We start from the raw sequence: 23003 nt of genomic DNA, 5'->3' as shown, positions 1-23003 counted from the left end.
TTACTCTGTCTAGCGTATTCTGCTTCTGCTAAATATGAGGGTCAGTGCAGAACTCTGAAACTGCCCCTGACTAACAGGAAATGCTGTTCACATCCTTGGTCTTAATAAGCATTTCCCACACATTCTTAAAATTTAACTTGAGGGACTAGAAACACACTTTCTAATGGCAGCAGCTGTGTATTGTAATGTACAGTCCAATGCATGGATAGGCAAACTAAGGCCTGGGAGTCAGAGCCGGCCCAATTGCCTTCTAAGTCCAGCCCGCAGGTGGTCTGGGAATCAGCATGTTTTTAGAGTAGAATGTGTCCTTTTATTTAAAATGCATCTCTTGGTTATTTGTGGGCATAGGCATTTGTTCTTCCCCCCCCCCCAAAGAAAAAATAGTCTGGCCCCCCACAAGATCTGCGGGACAGTGGACCGGCCCCCTGCTGAAAAAGTTTGCTGACCCCAGTCCAGTGTTACTTTGCTGCCACCTCATGGCCACATAATAAGCTGTGTGGAGAGTGATGTCTGGAATGTTACTTAGTGCCATGTGCCCACACAGAAAGAAGATGCTACCTTCAGCTGTTTTATGCACACACAGCTACAGGCTTGTTCAGCCATTTGTTCTGTGGGAGAGAATGGAAGGTGACAGTCCAAATTCCCTCTGCATTCTCCTAAAATGGAACTATTGCTACATCCTTTCCCAGAGCCCCAGAGCTTCCATTTAACTTACAGTACTTGCTTTGCAGGGTGGGGTGAGGTGCTGTTCTTTTAAGAGGCTTGATTTGGCTCTGGGATCTCCTGCTGCAGGTCACTAGAATAGTTAACAAAGTGCTTTATAATTTTCTTTACCTTCTAAAAGCCAAGGGAGTAAGTGCTCATTTTCCCCAAAACAACAGTAAGAATAATGAAACATTATTCTTTATATGGATAATGAAACATCATAAAGAAACAATGAAGCTAAACAGGCAGCAATCCTGCGCGCACACACAGGAAGAGGTCCCATGGAATGCAGATGGGCTCCTGAGGAAGTTTGGCCATGCACTGTAAGCTGTGGAGCCCCAAGTGTCTCTCGCTGGGAGCCCTGGACAAACTTGTGGCCATGTGCCTCTCTCCTCTCACCCCTGTCATTCCTTGCGCAGTAGACTTCAGGAATAAAGGTTGAATCCCCCCCCCCATAAATACATACGAAGGCTTTCATATTTCTGCCAATATTTTGTTGCAAAATAAAGTCTGCTCTGTATTGGCTACATGCTGAGAGGCATAGGAAGTCCTACAAATAAACTGAGTTGTACAGGCTGTCCCTGGCACCAGCAGTACCACCCACCCCCTTGTCCCCAACTGAAATTAAGGCTAGCTGCAGTGCTGAAGGTTTGACATAGACCCTGGACTGGCTCCAATAGAAAGCTTTTTTGAAGTCAAATTCTTGGAGAGGGACTGATCTGCCCTGGAGATTGCAGCTGGGGAGCGAATGTTAAAAGTTGCCTCTGAAAACCCACAATGGTTTCTCCTGGTTGCAATAGGCTCTCAGAGTTCATGGTCTCTCTGCCAGTGCCAGGCTATTTTGTGGTCCAGGCAAGACTACTTGCACCCACCAAAAAAATTGCTAACTTCAATTTTCAAAATTAGGTGTCTTGTGTGAGAGGGAACCTTAAGAACAACAGGAACATTAATTCAGGAGCTTTTGTTATGATATGAAGAGAAGTACTTGTGGTGACAGACTTTTGAAGTCTTTGAGGTATTGCCACAAGTTCACAGCACAGATATTCGGCATCATAGAGTTATAAGGGCCATCTAGTCCCACCCCCTGCAATGCAGAAATCAACTAGATCATACATGACAGGTGGCCATCCAACCTCTGCTTAAAAGAAGAGTCCCGCAGTTCCCAAGGGAGTCTATTCCACTGTTGAACAGCTCTTACTGCCCCAAAGTTCTTCCTGATGTTTAGTCGGAATCTCCTTTCTTGTAACTTGAATCCACTGGCTCAAGTCCTTTCTCCAGAGCAAGAGAAATCAAGCTTGCTCCATCTTCCATGTGGCAGCCCTTGAGATACAGTGGTACCTCCGGTTACAGACTCTGCTAGCCCAGAAACAGTACCTCGAGTTAAGAACTTTGCTTCAGGATGAGAACAGAAATTGTGCGGTGGCAGCATGGCAGCAGCGGGAGGCCCCATTAGCTAAAGTGGTACCTCAGGTTAAGAACAGTTTCAGGTTAAGAACAGACCTCCAGAACGAATTAAGTTCTTAACCCGAGGTACCACTGTACTGTATTGGAAATTGGCTATCATATCTCCTCTTTTCCATGCTAAACATACCCAGCTCCTTCAACCATTTCTCATAAGGCTTGGTTTCCAGATTTTTGATCATCTTGGTTGCCCTCCTCTGCACACTTCCCAGCTTGTCAATATACTCCTTAAATTGTGTTGCCCAGAATTGGACACAGGATTCCAGGCATGTTCTGAGCAAGACAGAACAGAATCATAGTGGGACTATGACTTCCCTTGATCTGGACACTAGACTTCTGTTGATGCAGCCTAGAAGAGCATTAGCTTTTTTCCCTGCTGCATCACCCTGTTGACTCATGTCAGTTTGTGGTCCACCAAGACCCCTAGATCCTTTTCCCATGTACTTCAGGCAAGCCAGGTGTCCCTCATATTATATTGGTTCAGCTGCTTATTCCTGACTAATTCTAGAACCTTACACTTTTGCTTACTGAAACTCCTTTTCTTAGTTCTTGGTTTCCATTGGTTTCCCCAGTCTCCTTTGCTGCTCGCCCGGGCCGAGGTCTCTGCGCCAACCTGGTGCCTGCCGGGCTGGAGAAAGGGGCGGCGGGTGGGGGGTTTCCTGGCCGGCTGCCCGGCTCTCTCCCCGGGGTGGCGCCCGATGCCCCGACCCTGAATGGGGCGAGCCTGGAGCCGCCGAGGGGGGCGAGGGCCGGAGCGCGAGATCCAGTTTCCCTGCGCGGGCGCGCGCAGAGCGGCCAGCCGGCGGCCGGCCGGGGAGCGAGCGGCGCATTGGCCGCGGGCGGGCGGATGGCGGCGGCTGGGCCAGGCGGCCTCCGGGCCGGGGAGCGGCGAGGGGTCGGCGGCGTGAGCTGGCAGCGGGACACGGCGGGCAACTGGATCCGGCGCCTGGAGGCAGCAGGTGAGGGGCGGCGGGCGAGAGAGCAGCTCCGCGCGGAAGCCGCGCATCCCGAGCTCACGGAAGGTCGCGGGGCTTCCTCGGGGGAAATGGGAAAACTCATTAGCAGAAGTGAAAGTAGGACGGGCCTGTTCCTTTTATTTCACACTCTCTTCAACTCTCCTGGGAGGAAGAAGCCGCAATCACCCGCCTCCAGATCCGTTAGTTGGTGAATGCTAAAGACACGCTTGATTATTTTCCTTTTTATGTTTCTGGTGTGCTGCTGAAATAGGAAATGAAAGAAGCAGCGCGCCCGTCCTTTCTAACTGTTCAAAAAGACACCACAGTCGAGAGAGTGGTCGGGGAAAGGACAGAGGATTAATCACCTAAAAATATTGAATTGAACTGACAAGCCCTAATCTAAAACCAACGCGGCTGAAGATTGGGAAAGGAATTTGAGGATGGGGCAAAGTTGCCCTAATCCTTCTCCAGCTCCTTGCACCGAGCCCCGGTTCCTCTCCCTCCTTAGGATTTCACCTGGACCCCCCAGGCCCCCAGAAGGGGACCCCGGGACCTGAGCAGGCGGGGGAAGAAGGCCCCTTTCCAGAACATAGCTGTCGACTTTCGGATTGGAAAAGAAGGGATCAGCAGCCTCCCCTGTCCCGGGGACAGTCCAGGGATATCTAACAATCCGGGAAGCAGCGGGAAACGGCGCTGGAATCAGGGAATTTCCCGCAAAAAAGGGAAGGTTGACAGCTATGTTCCAGCAGGAGTTGCAGCCGGCCTCCCCCTCCCGCCGCGAGGCATTAATCCTCTTCTTCTTCTTCTCTGCTCCTTCCAGCTGCTGCACGTTCAGAAACCCCAGCCAAGGGTGCTGAGGGCCAGCCTGCCGCCTCTTCGCGGGCCACAAGCCCTGCCAAAGGCCCTCGGAACCAGCAGCAGCTGCATCGAGAGCTATTGTTCACCCATCGCAAGTATGGCTAGAAGCTCCCGGCCTGCTCTCGCTCTTTCGGGTTTCTTGCGTGTCTTTCCAGTGGGTCTGTGCTGGTTGCTGGGCAGAACAACCCACACCTCTGGGTTCTTTCAGCTTTGTTCCAATCCCTCTTAAGGCCTTTCCAGGTGACTGTGTTTCTTTCTTGCAACGTTAAATGTATAGCTTGTTGAGAGGAAGCCAGAGATCCTTTATCAAGGAAATCCATTTTCCAGCACTCCAAACACAGTATCTTCTTGCTCAGAAAGTGGCTCTCTCCTCCCCTTCCCTGCCTCCACTGCTGGTCTGCCTACTGCAATGGTTTTTGCCATCTAGACCCACTTTGTGGAGGTATCAGGAACACCTGTGGCTTTGTTAGCGATGGGCAACACCAGTGCCTCCCCCTCTCCCCTTTCTCTATGCCATTTCATGACTTTAAAAATAAATAAAAGTAAATTTGGACAGCATTCTGCAAACAGAGTTATACACATACAATAAAACTGTCCTAGTTTATTCTGGGTTGAAGTGCTGGCCTCTGTTATGAATAATATTTCCTATGTATATGTAAACTTGTGAGAAAAAGTATTCTGAAGCTTCACAGCTATCACCCTAGTTTATCTATCCGTGAGAGAAATGTGTTGAGGTATTAACTCAAACAATGATACTTCACCTCCTTGCCTTATGTGAAACTGCTGTAACAGTTTGTGCACACTGTATTCATGTTTCCCATTTTGAGAGAGAAACATAAAAAAAAATATTTTTCTAGGAATGAGGAGAGTGTACCCAATTTTGGGCTTGCAGCTCATGGGGTAATGGCCCTAACGAAGTGGGTGCTGTGTTAGTCCATACCAAGCATATTTGCATATTTGTTATTTAGGACGGTGACAGCTTCTCTCTCACCATGTAAAGTTAAAGGAGAAGTTGTGGGTGGTTTATTGTAGCAATAAACAATATCTAAGTGGACTTTATTTAAATTACGTTGGAGGTGTAACACCCTAGAAGCAGGCTGTTTTCTTTGTGACAGAATTGGGGGGCGGAGGGTGGGAACAGACTCCAACCATAAGTGCTAGAGGGCCTTAGTATGATGGACCACAGTCCTCTGTTTTTCCAAATATTTACCCACTTTTTGAGGGTCCTCTTGAGCTACTCAGTAACACAGCAGAACAGGTTCCACTCAAGCATGTTGGTAGAGCACGAGACTTTAAATCTCAGGGTTGTGGGTTCGAGCCCCACACTGGGCAAAAGATTCCTGCATTCCCTGGGGCTGGACTAGATTAGCCTTAAGGTCCCTTCCAGCTCCACTTTTAGGATTCTAATGCCAGGGGAAACTCTTTTACTCCTTCTAGCAATTAATGGATGGCTGCATGGAATGTGGGCTGTGCTTTTGATTATTAAAAGGGGCTGATTCCCCCACATAATATTTTAGGGTATCTGGATTATTATTTTTTAATAATAATACTAGTTTAAAAGCAAAATCCTATACCAATCTACCCAGAAGTTAAGCCCCATTGAGTTCAAAGGGGCTTTTCTCTCTGATAAGTGGGTATAGAATTGCAGCCTGACTCAGTAACCAAAGAGTTATGGAGAGTCTAATGTTTATTTTCCCTGCTATCTTACTGATGCTCACATGCACGTCCATTACTAGGTTCTGGTTCTTCTGTTTGCTTTTACATTTTTGCCTTTTTCTTTGTGTGTGTAAGTAATTCTGGTAGGATGGGAAGAAGTTTAGCAGAGGCAGGAATCAACAGCATTGTGGAAATATGTGTTAATTGTTACCCTATGTGTGAATAGTGTAAATGTGAGTAAATAATTATATACATACATCTACATAATTCCTGTCACATTCTCTCATGAATGTGTTTATGTGAGAGAACTAAGTGGGAACGGACACAGATAAAATATTGTGTCTACACAGAGAGAGAGCTCCACTTGATAATAATTTTTGTTTATTACTTTAATATTCCACCTTTCCTCCAAGAAGCTCAAGGTAGCATACATGGCTTTCCCTCCCCGTTTTATCCTCATAACGATCCCGTGAGGCAGGTTAGGGCGAGAGACAGGGACGGGCGCAAGGTCACCCAGTGAACTCCATGCCCTGGTGCGGATTGTGGCCTCCTGTGTCTTGGTCTGGCATTCGAGCCCCCGCACCACCCTGTCCCTGATGATAATGCCAGCTCTGAATGTGCTGCCCCACTCTTGCTGCACAGTTCATGCCCACTGCCAAGCTGGAGAAAACTGTGGCACTGTTCTCTTCCACCCACCTACCTGAGTGATCGCCATCCTTCTGCTCAGGATTCTCTTTGTAACCTGATTCACATCCCCAGCCCAAGAGGCTGGCAGGTGTCGCCTTTCCTTCCTCTGCTGGCCTCCAGCCAAGCCGAGCGTCACCCGGGAGCTGCTTTTCCTGGCCCTGCTCACTGGCCTACTTCTGGGGCCAGGACAGGGCAGCTTTGCAGGTGTCGGCAGCAGGGGTGGGGGCTCTGCTCTGCCCACAGAAAGAGCATGTGGACGAGGGGAGCAAAGCCCACCACTCCCTCAAGCCAACTCTGATAATGGAGAAATTGCTCCTCAAAGCAATTGGGGGCAGGCAGTGAGGGAGATGGAGGAATCTGTCCATTTCTGGTCTCACATTCTTCTGACCTTACATTCAGTCATCCACATGTCTTCAGAAATTTTCAAGTAAAATAAAACAAAATAAATCCTCATGAAAATTCCTTCAACATTTTAGTGTGAATTTATCCTAATAAACAACTTTTATGTCCAATTTTGCCTAATGTACACATTTTTGCATGCACTTTCTCATAATATATGCAATGTATTATTGTGTTGTTTTCATAATTTCTTTTCTAAAAAAAGAGTACTGATTAAATTTGTATACCACCCTTCATCGCAAGATCTGAGGGTGGTTCATAATATAAAAATACAAAATAAGAACACAAAATAGATGATAAAACAAAAAAAAAAAAACAAATAACCAGTTCTCCAACAAACACATTTAAAAAATGATAGAATGTTAATCAGCCAAAATCTCATTATTCTGTCCCCATAATTTTTATTCCCCTTGATTTACCCTATAATTTATCAAAGTGATTTATCTACTATCATCATCATCAAACCTTTTATTGGCATCACATACAAACATCCATAGCAAATCAATACAGAATTCCCACCTTCCCAGTGACACAAAACATTAGTCAAATGAAAGAGGCAAAGCAGGCTAACATTACATCTCTAGGTCTCCAGGGAGATCAGACGTCTACAATGTGTTCAATGACAAAAAAACAGATAAAGATATTTAGCCACTAACTTGGTGAGCTCCTGATTATTCCCCAATAATAGAAAATGTATGACCTCTAACTCTGGTTTCCATTTGGGGATGCAGAGTAGATCTAGGAACTGCTGGCAGAGATCAACATATAGTTTACATTTAAGAACCATATGTCAAAATAAAAAAATTCCTTCCAGTAGCACCTTAAAGACCAACTAAGTAAGCATGGATCTTAGAAGGATCTGGCAACTTCTGTTTCAGTGTATCTGAAGAAGTGTGCATGCACACGAAAGCTCATACCAAGAACTAACTTAGTTGGTCTTTAAGGTGCTACTGGAATGATTTTTTTTATTTTGACTATGGCAGACCAACACGGCTACCTATCTGCAACAAGAACCATATGTGTAAGAGTTTCCACCTGATGGTCTTCACATGGGCAAATTCTTTCTCCTTCCACCATTCCCGAGAACCTTCCCATAGGAAGGCCAGCGAAAATGCCCTTCTTTCTTGAGGATTAAGCAAAAATTCAAGATAATTGTGGTTAATTTCATATGCCCAAGAAAGCTGAAAGTTAAGAGAGGAACATATTTTCGCTGCTGCTGCTGCTGTTAGTTCCTGGCATTCATTGTCCCACAACCTAGTTTTTATTATAGCCTTGGCAGATGGTGGGGACATCGATCGTAAAGATTCCACTGACAGCCCAAGTTGCTGTACCTTTATGTTAAACCATTGTAGCCCCAGGGAAAGAAAGGGATCTAGCAAAACTTCACTAAGGAGAGGATCTTTATCTGTTGTGAGGCAGATGTTTAACCAGCATGTAAGAAAACTGCCAGGCTACCGTCTCTACCTTGTGTTGACCTCCCTCTAGACACAAGGCTGCATACGGTACACAACGTGGGACAGCAAAAATCTTAAAAAGGAAAGCTGCCTGCGCTCGTTCTACCAGCTGGGTAAACCCTGGCCGCCAGACTGGAATTCCGTAGAGCAACTGAGCTATAACTTTGGCATTGGAGACCTTGAGGGCAGAGGGGATATGTGAATTACCTCTTGTTATAAAGAAACGCATTGTGGCCTGCATAGACATCTTACTGGCTCACCGCCATTGCACCGTGCGAGGACCATAGAAGCCTATGAAGGAATGTGATTCCCAGGTAGTTGAATTTAAATACCTGCTGGATGAGTTTTCCACCAAATACCCAGCTATAGCTTTTGCATGAATTCCCAAAAGCCATTATTTTGCTTTTATCAAAGTTCATGCACAATTTCATTCTGGACAGATAGTCAATACAGGAATTTAATAAACGTTTTAGGCCAATTCTTTTCCGTGAAAGCAAAATCATATCATCAGTGTATAGAAGGATGGGAATGCTTGATGCATTAAGTTTTGGGCTGTGGGCATCCACCTGTTTTAGTAAAGAAGTGAGGTTGTTAAGAAAAATATTAAAAAGAGAGGGAGCGAGTACACAGCCCTGCTTTACTCCTCCATTTATAATGGCAGGACCTGTCATTACATTCCCTGGTGTTGTTCTTATGCGACAGGTGTTCTTTGCGTAAATTGTCTCCAATTTGGACCATAACAGCCCCGTCGACTGTCAAAAGTAGCCTTGATATCAAGGAAGGCCACATAAAGACATTCTTTTTGAAGCTGTGTGTATTTAGCGGCTAAATGAGATAACACCAAACAGTTGTGTAAAGTAGATTTCCCTGACCTGAACCCTGCCTGCTCTGGACCTATGATGTTATTCTCATCAAGCCAAGTAGTTAGTTTATTTAACAGATGTTTAGCATACAATTTCCTGATGTTTGACAGTAGACTTATTGGCCGATAATTGGATGGCAGCTTTTTGTCACCCTTTTTAAAGATTGGGACAATTATAGATTGCTGCCATGAGTTAGGTATGATACCAGATCTATCTATCATAGTGAATAGTTCCTCTAGCATCGGAGCCCACCGCTCTGGCTTGGCTTTGATCAATTCAGATGGAATAGCATCAAGGCCTTTCCTGCTTTCATCTGGTCAATTAAAGTTATAACTTCAGTGATGGAGACAGGGGACCACTCATTTGCGAAAGTAAAAGTGGTATGGTCTTGACTATCAGGTGGAATACAGTCATTGAAGAAAACTGCCTTAAAATGCTCTACCCATTACAAAGATGGAATCAATGTCAGCGAATCATCTTGTGTCTATGGGGAGTCTTTAGAATTGAGGGAGCTATTTCTGGTCGCCAGAAGCACCAACTCAGTCAAGAGAGACGTTGCCTTTTCTAATTTGCTGTTGATTTCCTCCACTGTTCTGGCAGCCAGCAGACAATGGTCCGCGAGTAGTTCCACACAGAGCGGTGCCCCCTCTGATAGTAGTTCATGGGCGCTCGTCTCAGCATTCTCCCCGGGTGATCTCCACCCATTAAAGTGTCCCCACCTACCTGGGAATGTGCTCTGTTGGATGTGGTAGGTTCTGAATTCTGTGCTCTTATGAAATCATCCAGTTTATCTGCTTGCACTTCTGCTGTGGGCTCACTTGTGGAGATGAGACCGGTCACTTCTTTTTCCTAGTCATTTTCCTGGAGATGCAGTTGCTACTAATTTCTGCTGTAAATCAGAAAGCTCGGTGTCCTCCCAAAATAGAGCAATTAATCTCCACTCCTGCTGATAAGTAGTTAGTAGATTGAGTCGAGCTGGAGCTAATTAAGGCTTTCTCTGAGACTTTCCAGGACTTTCTCTAAGACTTTTAACTTGAGCTTTTAACTCAAGCTTTGTGAATATATTAGTTAAGGAAAAACTGCCAAATGTTGTAGATAAAATAATGAGGCTGATAAAAGCTGATAAAAACTAATAAGAACCGCACAACTGATGTGGAGCTCAAGTCAATGCTTCCACTAACGACGCCATCTTGGTAATCTATCTTTATCAACCATGTTTCTTCTGCCCACTAGACCAATCTGCTCGCTGCCAAGCCTCAGCTGCCAGGGCTCCATGCCTGTCATGGGGGCACCTGATTGTGCCCCCTCAAAATTGTGTGCCTGGAGCCACAGCCCCCTGGTCCCCCCCATGCTATGCCTCTGCTCCCAATAGCACCTCCATGCAGAGGACCTGTTACTTGCTTGTTTTTCTACTTGCTTTGAGCATAGCTGAAGAAACCTTTTTGATATCTTTAACCTCTTGCAAGCCAGATCTCATTCTGAGGTTTGGCCTGCCTGTCCTCCCTGCAACCGCATCTGTGATTTCCCCTTTCTTCCATTTCTGTACATGCCCTTCTTAAACCTCAGCTCACCTCTAAGCTCCTTAAGCAGTCACACGGGTTTCTTTAGGTGCCTCTCACTTTTCTTTATTGTTAGACTTATCTGCCATTGTCTTCATTATTTCACCTTTAAGAAACTCCCATTTTTTAAACCAGCCTTCTTAAAGTCCATAGCATAGTTGGACATGCACTCTGGACTTTAAAAAGGGTGCTTTTAGTAAGTTTAAGGAACTACTGGGTGAGATCCCATGGTCAGAAAGACTTAAAGAGAAGAGAGTCCAAATTGGATATTTAGTACATTTAGGTTGCAGTAGTGCTCACATGATAGTGTTTGTTTCTAAGAATTCCAAAGCACCACATTCCCCCAAAATCTCTCTGTGTGTACTGAAGGGCAAACTCAAATCTTCTCGCTCACCTGTAATGAGATGCCTTGTTGCCTGTGGCTACCAGGCAAGGGTTTAAGCACAAAAATCACACTATCCTTTGTACTTTCTTCAAAGAAACCTGGAAATTGTAGTTTCATTGAGACAAAAGCCCAATGTATTTTATATATATCGATGCCTAAGCTGCTGAAAATCTAAAATCCTTTTTACTCTCTGCCTTTTGGCAAAGGGAGCCGGGCTGCTTCTGAAGGTGTTGACGCCATTAAAAATGGGAGAACAGTCAGTTTGTAAATAAAATACTGTAGTTTTACTATGCCAAACTGTTCCTGCTTTGGCTTCCCCACCAGAACTGTGTGGGTTACACTTGTACTTTGTAATTTACTGAGTTGCCCAGAGTAATGCAACAACTCCAGGCCAATGTTGTGGAGAGTAGATTAGGAACATTAACACACAACCCTGTTAGCTTTACAGGGATCCTTAGACGGTTGAAGTCATCTTACACCCTCTTCATTCAGTAGCACTGGCTTAAGCCGTGAATTTGTTACTTGGCTCAGTGAAGGCAAAGTAGGTTGGCAGGTGGTTGCCACAGACATTAGGGAATGAGCTGCTGAGGGTGGGAAGGGGCAATTTACGGCTGTCTTGTTTTGACTTCCCTCCTCTCAGAGGCCTGAGCCTTCGTTCTAAGCCAGAGCTGCTGCAGGTGCTGGAGCACCGGAACCGGCGCCGGGACGGGGTGGAAAGTGGCGTGGAGCAGCCGTCCCTGGAGCAAGAGCTGCTGCGCCGGCAGCAAAGGCGGGAACAGGTAACACCCAGAGAACGTGGCTGTGGCTGTCTTGATGTGGCTCCCTGCATCTCCTGAAAGGCCACTTGCCAGCACTGCCAGGGTGTGTGTCTTCTCTATGGGTCACTCAGAAGCACCTCAGAGAAACAGGGTTTTTTTTTTGTCTACAGAACCAGCAACAGGAAGAAACAGGTGATACGGTTGGGAATCAACCAGAGTTCATCCAGGTCCGGGAAAACCTACGAAGGACACACTATCCACGAGATCCCCCTCCTCTGCGTGCAGCCCCTCCCCCAATATCCAGCCCCTTCCTGCGCCCTCATCTCACCAATCGGCAGCCCTTCAGGATCTCAGCCACACGCTCATCTGTGGTCCCCAAGCCTCCAGCCCCACAGCTTCAGGGTTCCCTAAAGGGCTCGAGTCTCTCCTCAGCTCCCCTTGCCAATACATGAGCTTCCTGCCTCCCACCACACTTGTCACTAATATGAGCAGACACATTACGGCTCCCTTCTGCTCTAGAGCTGGAGAGGCAACACCACAGCAGCCTTTGTCCTAAATGGTTGGGGCCTATACTGCACCCAAGAGCTGGAATAACCTGAAAGGGAAGGGGGCAAGGGGTTGCTCTGATCTGGATCCCACTTCTCCACACCACTTGTCAGTCAGATAATAAAAGCCCTCTTAAACAGAAAGTCTCGCTGCTTGTTACCTGCAGTTTTAGAGAGTGACCTGCTACTTCATCTGAGGGAAGGGGGGAATAAGCAGCAGCAGTGACAATGGAAAAGGTGAATTAGTAATTGTCCACATAGAGATAAAAATGAAAGACACAATCTTTAAAAATACAAAAACAAAACCCTTCGTGGGGTTTATTGGATATTTCATGTTTGCACACATGTTTAAAGAAAAAGCTATTGATAAGCTACATATATCCCCTCATTTCTCTTTCCCGCTCATGTGAGATAGCCACCCATGCCCAATTAATAAAGCACAAGTTACAAAAATAGCAGATTAAAAATACTCCAGATTAAGCTAGCTGAAGTTTGACAAGGGAGGTGGGGAGCTGCCATGATTTGGGGAGGTTGATAGGATACCTCCATCTTTCAGCCCCTCTATTCTACCCTCCACTTGGGGGTTACAAACAAAAAGGCACTTAGTGACAGCCTGAGAGAGATATCCCAGGCTCTTTTTGAGGAGACGGCCTAGGTGTACAATGTGCCCCCATAGCTGAGGCCTCACTGCTGAAGAAACTTCACAAAAGGGTTGTCGTCAGCACCGCCCTGAAGGAAAAAGTAGATGAAGGCCAAGAAGCCAGCCAGCAACACAAAGAGGAAGAGCTGGGGCCACAAGGGCAGGTAACGTTTTGTCCCTGTGGCCCCTTCTGCTGCTTGGGTCTGGCGCTCGGGATGGATGGCACGGCGTGGCTCCACCCCCAGAGTGGACAAGCCAGGTGATTTCCGGTAGAAGATGCTTTGGTAGGAACTGCTGTCCCTGAAAAGGCAATTCCAGAGTAGAGAGAGATCATTCCTGCCACCTTCCACTAGGGCTTAGCATGAGCCCCACCCACCCTGCATAAATTAAAGGTAAAGGTACCCCTGCCCATACGGGCCAGTCGTGACCGACTCTAGGGTTGCGCGCTCATCTCGCTCAAGAGGCCGGGGGCCAGCGCTGTCCGAAGACACTTCCGGGTCACGTGGCCAGCGTGACGAAGCTGCTCTGGCGAGCCAGCACCAGCGCAGCACACGGAAACGCCGTTTACCTTCCCGCTATAAAGCGGTCCCTATTTATCTATTTGCACTTAGGGGTGCTTTCGAACTGCTAGGTTGGCAGGACCTAATTTATGCAAGACTGCATAAATTAAAGTCTCCCTAATACAGATTGTCATGGTACCCACCGCATACGTCAACTTTCCAAAGGGCAATGGCCCCATGTCTGCCAATGACCCCTCTCTTTTCACATTTGTAAGTGGCTGGCAATTCAAGCCACAAGTCTGGGTATGTCTCCTTTCTGCTCCTTCTACACATCTCCCCTTCCTTGTACCCAGCCAGTGGGGAAGCCTTCTATAGCGAATGCAAGAGGCCACCCTAGGGCTAGGTTGAACTGGAAAGCATTAGCAAGTGCTGTTCTTCCTAGGTAGTGCCCTGCTGTGGCATTGACAAAACAGACAACAGTGTTTCAGCAAACCATCGTGCAAGGACAGATTTGGGCAACTGCTAAAAGCAAAAATTAATATGAGGCACTATCCATGGATTAAGTCTCAGTGAAATTAAGAAGCGCTTCAGAGCACAGTAATGCTGTTTCCCAGCTCCAGTTTGTTTCAGTGGAGCTCATACAAGAGAACACCCTGGTGAATTGTTCTGCAAAGGTCCTTCCTGCCGAGAACTGGTGTAGCACAGTGGCTCTATCACCTGAGCAATGAATCTAGACATCCCTCATTCTAATATCATGTCTGCCCAAAGCAAGCCCTTTTCCCCTCTACCCACCCATCCCCTGTGATATGGCCACAATCATTCTGGCTACCTTACAGAGCAGTTGTAAGGGATACAGAAGATAAATATGTGCAAAGGGTTTTGAAACTCCGGAAAGCACCACACAGATGCTAAACTTTTATTATCATTATATAACTAGTTCTCAGTCGCTCCAGAAGACAGGATTAGAACCAATGGGTGGAAATGGAAAGCAAGCAGATTTTGGTCTAACCATTAAGAGAAACTTCCTAATGGAAAGTGTTGTTTAACCATGGAATGGGCTACATCGAGAGCCAGTGGCCTTTCCTTCACTGGGGTGGCCAGGGGCTAGATGGCCACCTGCCAGCGATGGCTATAGTTGCTTCTGGCACTGCAGATCTTGCACTGAGCCCGGAATTAGGCTGAATGGCCTCCAAGATCCCTCCCAGCTCTCATGCTGATGGTGACAATTACAGGGCTTAATTACAGGGCTTGGCATCCACTGCCTGAGGCAGCAGCCTCACCTCTAGGCACTTGGTAGCACCACATTTAGCCAGTCCTGTGACCACCCCTCATTTTATGTCTAGAGCCAATTTAGGTTCCAGAACTCCTTAGTAGCCTGAGAATAAGCTTGAGCCCTAAACCTGTAGGAAAGCCATCTCTTGGCTAGAAGGTGGTGCCAGACCCAGGAAGGGGGGGGGGGAATACTGAGACTGAGCATCCATCCAGCATGGGCCACATCTGCCTCAGCAAGGGGCCAAGCATCTCGCTGCACCCCCAGCTCTGCCTGGAAGATTGTTTCCTGCAGGTGCCTCTGCATTCTCCCTGCTTACCTCACAGATGGGACATCCTTCTGGCTAGAATTGTAGGGATACGGCTCTGCGATCTGAAAAGACAGACAGATGCCCATCAGCACAGGGCAGCTATGAAGGGACCCTTCCCTGGGTGAATTGGATGTAAGCCCAGCGTGCGTAGCTTCCTCCTTCTTGCCACAAAGGTGAGGAACAACCTACTGGTTGGCGGGCACTTGGTGCCTCTGGACGTGCTCCACTGGTCAATGATGACACGTAACTCTGGTAGGAAGATGTGGACGTCTTAGAAGAATTGGCATCCCAGTCTGGGGGAAACAAAGACAAAAAACAAAGCCATTAGATGGAATAGGCAAGAGTAGGGATGGGGAAGGGCGGGCCAGGAGATCTCCCCAGCCAATAGTGCAACAGCATTTTTCCAGGGGGGTTGTGATAGCCACATCCCAGCTCTCGTGAGTGCTGTGCTACCTGGGGAAGGGAGACCTGGCCACAACAGAGAATGTACCCCCTCTGCTTGCACCCACCCTTCTCCCATTTGAGGTTCTTGTTGCCACCAGATAAGAGATTATTTGCCAGGCTGCCCCTTATCAAACAGTCTCCATAATTTCCCTGGGGTCTCTCTGTTGCATCCTTAGGAAGCGGAAGTTATTGCTATAGGCATCAAGGTGTTTACATTAAGCTGAGACCACACAGGTTTATGAACCAGAGATAAATTTACTAAAATGGAGACATATTGAATTTAGAATGTGCAAATATCACAATGAAAGAAATGCAACTCCCCCAAATTAGAGAAACTAAAAATATTCCCTTTGGAGCAAACCTAAATCCAAAGTGGATTAATGCAACCCTCTATCCCTAACCTATTCAGACCCTAAAACTCACCAGGTTCTCAGGAAAATCCCTATTTATGGGTTGCAGCCTTTTCCCTTGCATTGCCTGTATCCCCAGCAATCCCATTTCTTCTTATCATTCTGAGATCCCAGAGGCCTTTGCTGCTTCCTACCAGGCTCAGCAAACTTTTGTATATCATGTGTGACCTCCCTGATTTGAAGACCCTCCTGGTTCCATCTGTTTTTAGAAGCTCCCCATTTCAATCACAGACCCTTCCCTTTACATGTTTCAGGAATCTCCAACCCTCAGATGAGCAACGTGCAGTTCATCACATCAGCAGTGAAAGGTCCCTTTTTCTTGATGTTTAGGGCCTTAGAAGCAAACGTATACATTCCCATATGATACGCAGACAGTTGAGGACAGTAAAGCTCAATTCCTTAACAGGTGTATCACAGCTAGGAAGGATTAACCCTCCCTATGTGCTGCAACCTCCCATTTGGTCAAACTCCATGCAGCAACTAGGCTTGGGAAAAGATCTTCAAGTGGAGGCCGGATTAAAGATTAATTGCTGCAACGAAGGTGGGGAATCTTCAAAGAGATTTCTGCAATCTTCATGGGAACTGCAGCTGGAAAGGGAAGCGGCAGTCTTCAAAAGGGTCACCCTGCTCCCTGCCAGCGATTAAAAAGCTAAAAAAAACACCCCAAAACCCAAGCCTAATTGCTGGGGAGTGAGAGAGCCTGTGTGTCAGGTGCTGGTTGCACCCACTGTTGCATTGGCCTTAACCACCACTAGCAGGCGGTTAGGGAATGTGGCCTGCAGCCTGAAAAAGGCTCCCCCTTCCTGAGATGGAGTATAGTGCTAAGTATAGTATCAGCTGATGGACTGAATTCAAGCCCACTAGATGATGTAGCATTCTGGTCTTCAGCTGGTAGTTGGGTCACAATAACAGCAGAATTACCACCATATAAATACATGGTAAAAAAAAAATCAGAAATGGGTCCCTAAATGCAATGGGTAAAAGTGGATCCTGGGTCTGAAAAAGTTGGAAACTACTGGGGTAGCCAACTCCTGCAGAAAGTGAGCCCCATAGCACTAGCAAAGCCCCTGCACAGCACTTCCCAAGCACCCAACAATTACTGGATGTTTGGGAAGTGCTGTGCAAGGGACTTGGGTTATCCCACTCCTCTGCCAGCTGCCCATCTGTTTAGTCATCCAATGGCAAAATGCTGTTAAGTGACTGACAGCTGGGTTGTCCCACCCACCTGTCATGGTTGGCGTGTGGGAGGTGGGGGCAGATAAGGATCTGGCCTGACAGGGCAAAGAGGGTTCCCCACCCCTATGCTTCAGCTCTGATTCTACATGGCTGGTTTCTCTAGCCCCCCATCTTTCCTACCTTCAGTCGCATATGTGGAGCGTCCTTCATGACGAGGCAAACGGTAATTTTCACTCAGGTAGGACCTGGTGGGACTGGAATCTAGGGAAGGACAGGGTGGGGAGAGATATTTAGCAAAAGGGTTTTCCTCTCCTATTAAATTTCATGGCTTTGTTAAAAATGAGATTTCTAGGCTTTGTGGCTGTGGGGAAATGTTAATGGGGAGAGTGGGAGACAGGCAGCAACAGCAGGCAGCAGAATAGGCTTCAGCACACTGTATTTCTGCACTCACATTATATGGATTGTAGATTAATCAGTTTGAGGTGCAGAATGTTGATTTTTACAGGGCGTGCCTTCCTTGTCACAGCTAACCCAGACTGTCGGAACACTGCAAAATCAAAACTGCTCACCTAAATTCAGCGATACTTAGTTGCACTTTGTCCCATCAACAAATCATTGGGACAAGAGATCCTAGACTAGCTTAAAATTAATTTTCATAGGATTTCACTTTGTAAACCGCTTTGAGGGGCTTTTTATAATCAAGTAGTATATAAATTTTATGAAATGAAATAAATGACTAATCTTAGTCTATGTATGAGATACTGAAGCCAAGCTGAGACAATATAAACCGTTTGGCTTATCAATTTTAATTACTGTATTTTCAGAAAGCAAGACTTGAATGTGGAGACCAGTGGAGCCCCCTACCTTCATTTATATACTCAGAATAGTATTCCTTGGATCCTGGAGAGTCATAGTTTTCTGTTACGTAAGTCCTTGTAGAGCCAAGAGCTGGGAGGGGCAAAATGAATTGGAGAGTTTGGTTTGGTGGCAGCAGTTGTCCTTTGTTCCCCAAAAGTACTAGAAGACTGACAACACACCCAGGCTATGCCGCCCTGCCCTGATCTCCCCTGAAGAGATGATCCCCTTAGTGATGATGATATTCCACCCTGACAAAGCTACCCTTTTTGCTCCCCACATCTCCTAGGTTGATGCTCTAATGGTCCCTAAATTCCTCCCTACAAACCGGCTTTCTGTTTTACTGGGAATTCAGGAGTTATTTCTAAAACGTCTCACCTTCTCGCCCATAGTTGAGGTTTGGCCTGCTCTGAGGACTCACAAAGGTCTCTCGGATGTAGCTTTCGCTGGTGGATGGCTCTACGTTTGTAAAAACACATGGGAAGGAGGGGCATTAGGACAAGTGTCTGACAGGGGTACCTTTCCCTGTTCCTCCCCAATTATTCTCACCTGTGGACAGTGATCCTTTTCCAGGTGAAGGACGCTTTCTGCGCTCAGTCTCATATTCATAGACTTTCTTTTCATAAAGTTTCCGGGTTGATCCTGAAGGACAGAATCCAAGCTGGAGGTTAACTCCTAGATGACAAAAGTTTACTGCTCCCACAAGACTCTCACTCCTGCCTCTTTCAAACAGCTGCACACTTCAAAAGCCCACCTGACCTTCCAGCCTTTTCCACACACCCTCTGCTGCTTGAGGATCACGGCAATATTGATGGCATGCAAATACTTCAGTTAACCAACAAGGTTTTTTCAAAACAATTATCCACTTTGGCAGCTTTCTTCTCTCTCCATTCTATCTTCTAATGTTAAGGGACAAACCAGGCAAGATAAAGGCTCCCACATTTGTTCTTTGTGGCTGCTTTTCTTAGTCCCCTTGAAAGCAGGGGCTGGTGATTATTGATTTTTAAAAGGAGGACATGGTGAATTCTCCCCATCCTACGCTCCATTTTTCCAGACACCTCTCTCTCCAACCTAGCCATACTCAGAATTAAGAGCTGGACAGGATGGTGTGTGACAGGAAGGATCCACCTTCCCTTACCCACTGTTCCCTTCTGCTATGTAGAAGGCAGGCTTTTGGGTGGCTTTTTTTCTAGAAAAAAAGGTGTTGGAACCTTGTTCTCTTATAATGGCAATGGCGCCCACATGAGAGGTGCCGCAACTGAGTTCCGGCAAGTTCCAGCTGAAAAAAAAGCCCTGGGTGGCCTGATCCAAGACAAGACTGGGCTACTACATCTTTACAAATTCAGCATACAAGAGGGAATTTCAGTCCGTAAAGCTGAAAACCCCTCCCCTTGTTGGCATCTATCTTGAGAGACAATGGGCTGCGCCTAAAAGGGGGGTGGGGAGAAGACAATTGGTGTGTTAGCAGCAAACCTGGGGTGCAAACCTGCCCAGTCCCAAAGGAAAGCGGAACAATATGTTTGGCACCAGCTTGGCTGCAGGAGTTGCCAGAAGGAGGCCATACAAGGTGCCATCCAACCGTCTTCGGGACTCTACTCCAGATTGGTTTAGGATTTATCCTTTAGCCTTTTCTTCTCCTGAAGATGTCCCACAAGGCAGTGGAGGTTTAGGATCAGAGATTTCCTTCTCCTAGATGGGTTACTTTCCCAGGTGGACAAGCCCTGGCATCTGTCTCTCATTTCCCACAACAGCACATGCAGAATCCACCTTCTTTACCATTCTTTACTATTGTCTGCTCAGTCCAATTCTCTTTTACATCTGTCCACTCTAACAGATTCCCCTGTTTACACTTTATATGTAAGCTGTAGGCCTGGCTTACTGAGTTTTCCCTTTCTAAGCTCCAATTGCAAATCTATTTCATTCCCCTGAGAGAGACAGGTGTAGTGCTGGAGTCCATACCAACAAGAGGCCCGTGTGGGATGCTGTATTTCTTCAAACGGGCAATAAGCTCTTTATCTGTCAAACCTTCATACGCCTCCATGGTGCTACCTAGAAAATACAGAATGGGGTTGGGGGAGCATGAAGGGAGAGTTACACACAGTACTCCTCATGCCATGATTTTAAGAGGAAATAAATAGATATAAATATATTTTTTAAAGACTACACCAGCAATTAAAACAATTCACCCTGAAACAAAATGCAAGCTGGTAACAAATGAGATTGTGACAGGTCCCGCACAAAGAACTGTTTCATAAGTGGGGATGATTTCAGTGAAGTGGGCAAAACGAAGTCAGGCACTCACAAAACCAACTACATAAGAATGAACTAAGGCAGGGAAACAAAAATAGTCTGCAATCCTAAACACAGTTCACAGAGAATTAACTTCCATGGAACTCAATGGGACTTACTAGTAAACATTCCTAGGATTGCTCTGTGCATCCAGTATCCAATAAAAGGGATTGTGAGGGGAATGTGACACGGGAAACTATGGAAAATTAAGTGCTTTTTTTCTCCACTGTCCCAAGAGAGGTGAGACAGGCCCCAAAGGCAGCACTGCCTCAGCAAGAGCTCTTAACACTTACAAGCGATTGATTGCTAATGGGTTGGGCAGGGCAGGGCAATGTGATTTGAAGCAAAAGCAGTTTATTGACCTTGCAAATGAACAGTTGCCAAAGTCTATAGAAAGGGCATGTAATTTCCCAACTACTCACCAGGTGGTGAGAAAGGGGACTGACCTCCTCCTGCTCTTGTAGAATTGGCTGCAGATCGAATACATTTCAGGCACATCCAGATGGATTTAATACTAAATATGTGATTTTCAATTATTATTTTTCTTTTAAAAAACTGAACTGGGAAAATATCCAGATTCAGATTTCACAAACACGTGTACATATACAAACACCCACACACATTTCTAAGCCCTGCTAATTTTAAATGCTATAGAAACATATAAAAATATTTTTTCCTAAATGTTTCTGCAAAAATTCAAAGTATGTGGAAGTGGATGCCAGATTCAATTCTCCTGTTTGCCTGGTACTGGACAGGTGGATGTGTCCCCTGGCCCCTTGTCCATCTCTCCAGGCAGGAAAGGAGGCCTGGGCCCCAGAAGCCTACTTCCAGCTGGCCGCCTGGGTGTTTGATACACATTTTATACATAATAGTGGAAATTGTACAAATATTACAAGTTTCTTTTTAAAATACGTAACCATTTTAAGTGATTTTAAACTTTTGGTACTGAATAAGGTACAATATGAATGGCCCCCTCTTTTAAAAAACGGGAGCAGTTGAAGGTGGGGAAGGTAACACAAGAGAATATTTGCCGTATCAATCCAGACTACATAAATTTGGAGCAGAATGAGCTCCATGCAGGCAAAGCCCTGAACTCCTCCAACTGCACATGTTCGCCCCGGAATGGGGAGGCAGTTCAGCAGGAAGAGCCGGCGGAGACGGAGGCGGGCAGGTGCGCGGTCTTTCTCCAGAAGGGCAGCCTGGCAAAGCCGGGGGAGGCGAGGGCGAGGCGCCGCCAAAGGGCCGCGGAACTCGGGTATCGCGCCCAGGAAAGAGGCCCGTCGGGGCTCCCGTCCCGAGCAGCGCCCGGAGCATCCCAAGGCCGAGGGAGGAGCGTCAAGCGACCGCGGCCCAGTTCCCCAAAGTCAAGGCCGCGGGGCCGAGGCGGCCAAGCCGACGGCGGCACGGCCTGGGGCGACGCGGCTCGGGAGCGGGCGGGCGGACGGGCGGGCGGCGGCCGCGACGCCCCGCGGCGAAGAGCCCTCGGAGCGGGGAGGGAGCGCGGCACCGGCCGCGCCCCACGTGCTCCATCCCGGCAGGGCGGCGAGCGAGCGAGAGGCCCCGCTCGGCCTCGGCGCTGCCCAGCCTTCCGCCCCAGCCCCTCTCGCGCTCTGGCTCCCGGCGCCCCAGCTCGGTCTCGGCGCCCCTCGCTCTCCGCGCTTCGCCCGCCTGGCTGCAGCAGCGAGCCTCCTCGGGAGAAAGGCCACGCCCGCCCGGGCAGCCGCCGAATCCGGCCACGGCCGGCCCAAGGGCGCTCGGCGGGCGGGCGGGCGGGCGGCGAGGGGGAAGCCGCCCGAGGGAAAGACGCGAGGAAGGCGAAGCGGGCGCCGCGCCCTACCTGCTGCTGCTGCTGCTGCTGCTGCTACGGGCGCGCTGGGCCGGGCACCATCGCCGAGTGACTCAGGCGGGATCTCGCCGCCCTGCTCCTCGGACCCCGCCCGGCTCCGGGGCGGGCCCTTCCCTCGGGCCGCTTGCCAGCTCGCGCAGGCAGCTGTGGGCCCGACGATGGAGAGGCCGCCCGCCCGCCCGCCGCCTCCCGGCCCTCGGGAGCTGGACCCGCTTGTCTGCAGCGGGGCGCACGAAGCCGGAGGCCCCGGGGATCTTGGCGGGGAGGCTGGGGAGTCTCTCCTCGCCTTGGCCAAGCGGGGGGCAAGCGGGACTCTGGCCTGATTTACTGCAGCGCAGTTTGGGGGATAATAATAATAATAATAATAATAATAATAATAATAATAATAATAATAATAATAATAATAATAATAATAAATATTATTATTATTATTATTATTATTATTATTATTATTATTATTATTTATATCCCGCCCTCCCCAGCCCAAGCCGGGCTCAGGGCGGCTAACAACAATAAAACAGTACAAAAGTACAGCACAAACAACACTCTAAAATCATTCATTATAAAATTAATTCAAATCAAGCCACTGGCAACCATTGGGCCAGGGCTCCGCGAGGATTGCCGAAGAAGGGAGTCAGGCTGTGCCCTGGCCAAAGGCCTGGTGGGACAACTCTGTCTTGCAGGCCCTGCGGAAAGATGTCAAGTCCCGCAGGGCCCTAGTCTCTTGTGACAGAGCGTTCCACCAGACTGGAGCCGCAGCCGAAAAGGCCCTGGCTCTAGTTGAGGCCAGCCTAACCTCTCTGTGGCCTGGGACCTTGAGGATGTTTTTATTTGCAGACCGTAGGTTCCTCTGTGGGGCATACCAGGAGAGGCCGTCCCATAGGTATGAGGGTCCTAGACCGTATAGGGCTTTAAAGGTTAAAACCAGCACCTTAAACCTGATCCTGTACTCTACCAGGAGCCAGTGCAGCTCAGTG

General features: G+C 47.6%; 2 protein-coding genes across 7 annotated transcripts; one reads left to right on the top strand and one right to left on the bottom strand.

The window, feature by feature from the left end:
* Nucleotides 1-3013: 3013 nt before the first annotated feature.
* On the top strand, nt 3014-12731 carry LOC308576519 (uncharacterized protein; the record flags this gene model as incomplete). The annotated part of the gene is made up of 4 exons (XM_081175917.1): nt 3014-3125; nt 3943-4075; nt 11624-11762; nt 11912-12731. The coding sequence occupies 4 exons, from the start codon at nt 3014-3016 to the stop codon at nt 12191-12193; spliced, it is 666 nt and encodes a 221-aa protein (XP_081032043.1). The 3' UTR covers nt 12194-12731.
* On the bottom strand, nt 12571-22129 carry EMD (emerin). 6 transcript variants are annotated; one of them, XM_081175908.1, is made up of 10 exons: nt 22025-22111; nt 20603-20654; nt 19851-19940; nt 18441-18533; nt 18270-18350; nt 17901-17984; nt 17217-17297; nt 15196-15299; nt 15016-15068; nt 12571-13226 (listed from the first exon to the last, which is right to left on the bottom strand). In XM_081175908.1, the coding sequence occupies exons 3-10, from the start codon at nt 19930-19932 to the stop codon at nt 12971-12973; spliced, it is 834 nt and encodes a 277-aa protein (XP_081032034.1). In that variant the 5' UTR covers nt 19933-19940; nt 20603-20654; nt 22025-22111; the 3' UTR covers nt 12571-12970. The 6 variants fall into 6 exon arrangements, with proteins under 6 accessions (XP_081032034.1, XP_081032030.1, XP_081032031.1 ...); XM_081175904.1 differs by lacking the exon at nt 20603-20654 and having other exon boundaries at nt 22018-22129; XM_081175905.1 differs by lacking the exon at nt 20603-20654 and having other exon boundaries at nt 19851-19942; nt 22026-22103.
* Nucleotides 22130-23003: the final 874 nt, after the last annotated feature.

The sequence above is a fragment of the Podarcis bocagei genome (genome assembly GCF_964188305.1).
Source record: "Podarcis bocagei genome assembly, chromosome: 17".
Classification (NCBI taxonomy): Eukaryota; Metazoa; Chordata; class Lepidosauria; order Squamata; family Lacertidae; genus Podarcis; species Podarcis bocagei.
The sequence above is the reverse complement of the archived record's forward strand: the minus strand, read 5'-3'. Positions and strand labels throughout refer to the sequence as shown.